The sequence below is a fragment of the Oxyura jamaicensis genome, chromosome 6 (genome assembly GCF_011077185.1).
Source record: "Oxyura jamaicensis isolate SHBP4307 breed ruddy duck chromosome 6, BPBGC_Ojam_1.0, whole genome shotgun sequence".
Taxonomy (NCBI): domain Eukaryota; kingdom Metazoa; phylum Chordata; class Aves; order Anseriformes; family Anatidae; genus Oxyura; species Oxyura jamaicensis.
The window spans coordinates 29,043,104-29,051,245 of NC_048898.1; the positions used below are offsets into that span (position 1 = coordinate 29,043,104).

An 8,142-nucleotide genomic window follows, 5' to 3' on the forward strand; every position below is an offset into this window, starting at 1 on the left:
ACTGGGGGGGTTGATAAAAAAAAACTCCACGTCCTTTTAAATTAATTCGGTTTTGCTCCCCCCCTTTTACCCTTTTTTCCCACATTTTTTTTTTTTTTTTTTTTTTTTTTTTTTTTTTTTTTTCAAGGTTATGGCAATACCTATCCTGTGACAAGGACTGGAAAATATCTCTGCATGTTGTATGCTTTATTTGGAATCCCTTTGATGTTCTTGGTCCTGACAGACATGGGAGACATCCTTGCGACTGTCTTGTCCAAGTCTTACAATGAATTCAGAAAGCTACAGTCAAAACTTCTAGCCTTTAATCTCTGTTCTGGACCCACATGTAACAGAGGGGACAGATCAAAATCCAGAGTGCTGTCTAAAGCAGCTGCAAATGAACCCTTGAATATTGTGGAAATGCTGAAAAATCAGTCAGCTGTTAAAAGAAAGCCAGTCCAATATCGCAATGCTGAAATTTTTGAGCTGTTAATTGCCAGAGAAAATGAATACAAAAAGCCATCAAGAAGTAAAAGCATAGAGAGATGGAGCTCATGTCCTGAACTAGACAGGGGAAAAACAATGTCCAGAGTAATTGAGAATTTTGACAAAATAGGAAAAGAGTTAGAAAAATTAGATGTGCCCATTGTGTTAATGGTGCTGGTTATCTTCGTGTACATCTCCTGTGCAGCTGCCATTCTCCCAAACTGGGAAACCAGATTGGATTTCCAGGAAGCCTTTTATTTCTGCTTTATCACCTTGACAACTATTGGGTTTGGAGATACACAACTGGAACATCCCAAGTTTTTCTTGTTTTTCTCCCTCTATATTATTATCGGCATGGAAATTGTCTTCATTGCTTTTAAGTTGGGCCAGGACCGCTTAATTGGCTTATATAAAAAGGTGATTTCATTTTGTGGAGAGAAAAGGATGCCGTCAAAGAAGGTATATCCAAAGAAGTTATATCCAAAATAAGCGTAGTCATTTCTCCCTCACTCATATGCATTTGCACCTGCGATGAGATGAAACTGTTCTTGTGCATTTCCGCTCCCTGCCTTGGGCTTGCAGGAGGCACATTTTCCTCTGATTTCCCATGCCAATCTGCTGTAAACTGGTTGGATGCCTCAGGAGACACTTGGTGTAGGCATCTCCAGGGAGTACTTTCCAACAAGGGTCCCATCTCCTAAATAATACAAGCAGATAATGCATGATGAAAGAGCAGAAAGCTCTCCCTGCCAGCACTCCCCAGCACCTTTTGCAAAGCTCTGACTTTCAGCAGGCTTCCTGTTCTCTCTCCCACAACAAGCCAACTGGGGATTTTTTTTAGCACTTCTCCATGCAGAGCCCAGATCCCTGTCTCGTCCTGGCACCCTGCCTGCAGCCAGGGACAGCTGGGTCGTGGCTGTCAGTGCTGAACTGCGAGCGCATGCTGTGGTAACAGGATTCATCAGCAGAGAGAGCTGGGGAGAAGTGTGAACCCAGCTGCTGGTCCGTCATGGTTGCGTGTATTGCAAGCATCTTCGTGCTGTCCAGAGAAATTTTAAAATTAAAGAAAGGAAAGTAAATTTTCACCTCTTGCTCTGTCCCTGGTCCATAAATCAGTCAGAAAGTTGCTCATCTATCTGCACTGTTTTCCACCGTCACTTACCACAACTGTACTCAGCCCAGTCAAGGTGTGATCCATGGTGTCCAGCCATAACAGTGCCTGGGACGAGTTCTGCTCTTGAGAGGGCCACCTGGGGCAAGGCATGAAGGACCTCCAGGTGACTGTAGCCATGGAATGAGGCTCCACCTTTGCCATTAAAGAAACGTGATGGCCTGGGGACACCGATCCCAGAAGCTCCTTTAATTCAGGTTTTACTCTGCACAGAATGCTTGACTTCTGTGCGTCCCTTCACCCACTCATAGAAAGAGAAGTCTTCCTATTTCTCTGGGACATGGTAAGGATTCCGTAACGAAGCACTGAAGTGTGGGAATAATGTTTTTTCAAGATTTTGCTTATATTATTCATAATTTGAATCAAGCTATCAACCATCATTTTTTATGTCAAAAAATATAGACCGTCTATAAAAGTAACCACTGACTTTAATTAACTGCCTCTTAATGTGTAAATTATATGCATGCACATGGAATGTGAATGACATCATTAGATATTAAAGCATGCTTGATTGTGAGAGAATGTATGTTGTTTTCCATAGCAAGTTTGCCATTTGAAGATGAGATGTTCAGAATATTTACACGACATCCTAACTCTGTTACAATCACTGTGAACAGTAGCATGTATTGTCCTTGTTATCGCTAATTAGTTGTGATTAAGAACTGGTGATATGCAATAAATATAATGAATGAGGGTATATAGAAAAGTGTTTTATAAGGACAACAATAAAGAAGATAGCATTTGGAAGGAACTCTGGTTAACTTTCTAATGCTTGCCCTGACTTTGACATCGTGTACAAAGCCCTTCCATTCAGACTACTCTCATATTACCTCATTCTATGCCTTTGGATTAAAATCAGTGTAGGGCTTTGGACCTGCGCCAAAGTTCTCAGAAATCAATGAAAAGTTTCATATTATTTAATGGCCTTTGGATCAGAGGACTACACTTCCTGCTCCTCGGGGTTTTTCCTTGTGATACGCCTAACACTGCCAGCATTAGTAAGAACTGGTCTTTATGTCAAAGGACTAGTCTCTCCCATATGAGTGAGATCTCTTTTATGCCAAAGGATGAATCCAGAATCTGGCCCCTATAGACTTCTCATAGATGTTGTGCCTTCGTACCATCACATTTACTTTAAGGATTTAGGGAAGTTTGGCTGGACTTGCAAAAAGGGTCATGAATAAAATCATTCTCGTTATGGCCAAGGGATGGCAGTAAACTGCTTTACTTAACATAGAACATGTCACTTGCAGGGGATAAGAGAATATTTTACAGAAGTAGAGAGAACAGATTACATCACCATGGCCCTCTGTAAGATCATGATGTTCCTGCCTCTTGAATACTATGTGAAGCTCTGGTCCTTCACCTCCCAAAGGGTAAAGGAAAATTAGAAAAAGTCCATAGGCCAGGGAAAAGGATGGACAAAGATATGGAAGAACTTCCTTATGAGAGGTGTAGAGTAGCTCTCTAGTCTGGGAAGAGGTGAGGGAGTACAAGAGAGGTGTGCAACACTCCGAACAAAGAGGGCATGGAGGAAGGAAGTAGGGAATGACTGAAAGATTATTATACGTCTTTCATTATGAGATCTAGGTTTGCCAAATGAACCTAGCACATGGCAAGTTTAAGAAAATAAACAAAAAGAGGAGAAAATGGAACTTCACATAACATATAATTAAGCCATAGATATTCCTTGTCATGAGAGGATGTGGCAATGAAATGTTCACATTATATCAATGGGAGATGGAGTAAATTCATGAAAGAATAACTTGAAAAACAATTAAATACAAAGATAGCACTTCTAGCTCAATAATCTTTGAGACCCAAGCTGGCAGAATCTGAAGAAACATCTCTACAGCCTTTCCTGTTCTTTGGTTCTTCCTCTGTGACCTGGTGTCTCTGAGATAGAGTATTGGGCTTCTTGGTTGTGTTCTCACCCAATTTCAGTGCCTGCAGTGCATTGAAATGGGCTGTTATTTAGCCCACAAAATATTCAATAAATCTATTTTCTGAAGAGATACTTAGTTTCACATTTGTGTGTGAGGTAGACAAATCAGTTCCCAAGATTTTCTGAACAAATGCCCTCTGTTTATGCAAAGCATGGCACAAGAAAGATGTGATTTAGGCAACCCAAGGCAACCAACCTGCAGCAAACATAACATGGTCATTTGTCCTACATCAGGGACCTAAAGGAGGGTGGAGAGCTGAACACACACCCAAAAGTCAGGCATTAAAAGATATTGATGTCTTCTTTGCAGGTGCAATGAAACATTGTTCCCACACAACCAGGAATATCTGTCCCTAATTTTCTTTCTATCAGAGTCAGAAAACAGACTCCCAGATGACGGAGGAGTATGCAGCAGCATCGTGCTGACATTGATAGCACCAGACCGGTCTGTTTAGTTCTGAATGTAGCTCAGTAAATAAAGCAACAGAGTTAATGAAAATGAGACAAAGTAGTGAGCAGTGGCTCATTTAGTGAGCCTCGGGCATAAATATTTATGAGTCGACTGCTCTTATCATGGTCCGAATCCTGGAAGAATTCACAGTCTTTTCCCCAATAAGCTTTTTTTTTTTTTTTTTTTTTTTTTTTTTTTTAACAAATTGACATAGAAATCAGCTTTGCTTTGCATCAAAGAAATACAAAATACTACTTTTCATAATAACTTTTTCCACCACGTGCTGCATGAGGTGGTGGATTAACAGTGAAGGGCTTCATGGAAGGACTTTTCTATCAGGAAAGACGTGACTGATGGGGAAAGAGTTGCTTGATGTATAACCCACAAAGGATATGAGTTATTACAAGCCCAGCTGGAGAGCTTCACAGATCAAATGCAGTTGGTGCTGAAGGATGCTGGATCAATCACTCCTGATTGGGCCAAGATGGCAGCTGTCACGAGCACTTAGGAGAGAAAAGGAGGGCATTCCTGGTGTGGGGATTATAGAGGGATGGAGGAATGAGTGGAAGAAGCAGAAAACATTTGGGCAGAAGGGTTAGAGGGAGAAAATGACAGCAAAAGCAGAAGGAGCCATTTTCTGTATAGCCATGAGTATGATGAAAAGGTGCCTGAGAAGGACTGAAAATACAGTGGTGGCCTGGGGAACATTTGTGCAGCCAGCCCATGGTCCAAGATCCTTTTGAAGATCAGCATGGTTGGCCCGGTATTTGGGCTGAAGGACAGGTCTCACCATCCACAGCCAAGGGCAGGAGAGGATTTTGTGCAAGGAAGCCTCTTGTGAGGGAAAACAGCAGCAGAAGGAAGATGCAGAGACTGAATTGAAAAGCTATCAATGAAACCACCAGAAATATTCCCCTTCTTTTTTCGCTTGTTCATTTAAAGAACAGTAACCCATTCAGAAGCATCTCTCACATGAGCAATATGCCTGAGGACTCAGGAAATTCTTAACGGGATGGAGGACTTGTCATCTGTGTGCCAGTAGTTCAGATGTGGTCCAGATTTTAGTGGGTTAATAACATCTGATAGTACTTTGATGGCCTTTATGCTTTTTCAACTCGTTCCAGGTGGAGATGCACCCACATCACACAAACACTCTCATATAATGAACACTAATAGCATGCGTGACGGCAGTCTCAGCAGAGGCAAAGGCTGAGACTCCAGCTGAGAGGAGTCCCTGCAGTCCCCTTTGCTTCCAGGTTCCCAGCATACCTTGTGATCCTCATTTCCAGACCCCAGGGTGCATCAAACGTAGCATGTGTGGCTGTTGCATGCAATATGAGTGTTTTGTGAGTCCAGAGTGATGGGTCTCATTCTTTTCCTGGGTTTTCACAAACTGAGTTCTTTTTCTTTTTTATTATTTTTTCTTATTATATTTTCTTATATTTTATTTCTTATATTTTCTTATATCTTCTTGTATTTTCTTCTTTTTCTTTTTTATTATTTTTTCTTATATTTTCTTATATTTTATTTCTTATATTTTCTTATATCTTCTTGTATTTTTGTATTTTCTTCTATTTTATATTATTTTTATTATTTTTTATTTTTTATTATTATTTATAAAAAGCACCTAAATCAAGTATTTAATTAGGTTACCCTTCCCTTTCTTCCTTACCTGTCACACACAGACATGGTAAGAAACCTATTTCTCAAGCCATCCCAAGCGATATCCTGCCTTACACACAGAGCAAGGGGGATCAAGTTGCACCGGATAAATTTCAATTACATTTGTTAAAGTGCATCAGCACAGATGGTGACAGAAATACTAGGAATTTGCTCCATCACTCATAGCAAGTAATAGCTGCTCGAAGACAACAGCTCTGTCATATATCAGGCCAAGATTTTTTGGGATAGGGGCCCAAGGTCTAAGTGCAAAGCTTCATGGACAATGAAGTCCGTGAGTGCATTACGTGTGCGTGCCAATAGCTGGCTGCCTGCACGTGGTACTCATTAGGGAGTTTTGGGAAGTGCTTGGACGGAGGTTAGTTGGCATGTGCACTCACAGCTTGGCATGTGAACTTGAGCCTTTTTTTTTCTTTTCTTTTGCTTTTAGTTAAAAATTCAGTTTCTCAGAAGATAAAATCTAGCGCTTTTGAGGTTAGTTCAGATTGTGTCAGGCTTGTGTATGAGGCACAAAACTTTATGTCTATGCGTTTTCAGGCTGTATCAAATCCAGAGGAAATGGAAGGAAATGGGCAAGGAGAAACAAAGCAAGAAGGAAAGAGCAGAGAGGTTTGACAGGGAAAAAGAAAGAGTAGAGATGTTCGACAGTGAAAAATAAATTGCTGTGTTAAGCATCTACTGATGAGAAATCAGGGTAACGATGTTGTCTAACAACACTGACTCATTATGTTATCTGCTTCCACAGGGCCCTGTGTGAACAGGAAAACGGAGAGGGAAGACACCACAAATCAGCATATAGAATTGCCATATAAAAAAAAGCACTCGATGCTGTGCTGGAAGGGAGTTGTTTGACCTGTTGTATTATGCAGACTGTCATTGTGCTCTCTGATCAGTGCCCAGCAATGGGAAATTCACTTTTTTTTTTTTTTTTTTTTTTTTTTTTTTTTTTTGTGACGTGAGAAAAAGTTTGAGAAGCAGGCAAGGTTTGGGGGCTGGGGCTCTGACTGTGGGTATAGGACACTCTTGTTCCACAGTTTTACCATGTGTGCTTTTCTAGTGGCCAGCAATAAAAGCTGTTGCCAGTCAAAGACTTTAGGAATCTGGGGCATTCAGCATGCAGTTAGGGGGAGGCCTTCTGCCCACCAGCCTGACATTACACCCATTTTTAGGCTGTCATTCCCTCATCTGCCAGTCTGCAGTCACAGGAGAGCACTGAATAGGCCTCACTGATGTTTAATGGATAGCTTTCCAAATGGACTTGCCAGCCAAAAGCACAGGGCTGCTCAGTTTCCTGGAGAACGAGACTGGCTGATGCCGGCATGAAAACTTCTGCTCACATTTAAACGAATGTTGAGGTAAATACATGTTTAGAATTTTTTGTTGGGCAAATGTCATAGCAGCATTTTCACAAAATGTTTTCAAAGCAAGCCTGGATGTGTAGGAAGACTTTGGGATCAATTGCTCAATGTTGATGGACAAAAGGGGTTTTTTAAAAAGTTTTTAGCCATTTTATCTTTAATATCTCCCTGGGATGAGTCATTCACCTGAGTAAGAACAGAAGGACCTGAAAGAATAAAGCTCTTTGCTGTAGCTCCAGCTTCTTACACAGACATGGTGACATGTTGTGGTATTCTGCTGATGGAATGGCACGGGCTTTCTCTGGGGCTGATACCATGTTTTTCAAGCTTTCCCAGAGAAGAGCTGGCATAATCTACAAACTAACATATGGCATCATTGTTCAAAGATGTTTCTCAAACACTTCAGATAGTCTTAGGATAGCTTTGTAGTTATTGGGAAGAATTAAAAAATAAATAAAATAAAATAAAATAAAATGAGGGTTTATGAACTTTCCTCAGAGTTTAAGAGCAGGACATGATTTGCTGCACTAAGAAGTTAGATTTGCTGTCTGGGTCTGTAGAGGAACATGATGTGCTTGTGCAGTGGTTTGACCACCGGCAGCATGGCTTTTCAATCTGCTGCGCAACAGAGTTCATGCTGCTAAGTGGTTTTTACAGCAATTTGTTTGCCGATGAAACAAATAAACTTTGTGCTTAAAGAGATTAACAACTGGTATGTAGACATGTTGTTACTTTATAGAAAAGCTACTTCTAAATGCTACCTAAGCAACAGAGGGCTGAGTTCTGATCTTCTGGAAATCCATGGCAAAGCTCACAGTGCCTTTAGTGATTTGGAAACAAGGGACAAGTAGAGTATGTGTTGCCATTAATCCCTCTGATCCTGGTTTTAGAAGAGCTGTTTCATGCCTAAACTGCCATCTCATGGAAAGCTTTTTCTACACAAACCAGCTAAACTGCTGGCAGTTTTTGCTTGCTCTTCTTGTACTCATCGAGGGGTGGCATTTTTCTTCCCTGCCAGCAGTGATCCACAATCAGGGTGCGATCACAGATGCCTGAGACAAGCAAACATCTC

At 41.0% G+C, this 8,142-nt stretch overlaps 1 protein-coding gene across 1 annotated transcript in view; it reads left to right on the forward strand.

Annotated features, from left to right (window-relative positions):
• Positions 1 to 2,387, forward strand: part of KCNK18 (potassium two pore domain channel subfamily K member 18) — a 6,726-nt gene extending 4,339 nt beyond the window's left edge. The window contains exon 3 of the mRNA XM_035330407.1: positions 128 to 2,387. Coding sequence (XP_035186298.1) covers positions 128 to 954 — 827 coding nt within the window. The 3' untranslated portion in view covers positions 955 to 2,387. The remainder of the gene's footprint in view (positions 1 to 127) is intronic.
• The last annotated feature ends 5,755 nt before the right edge of the window (positions 2,388 to 8,142 follow it).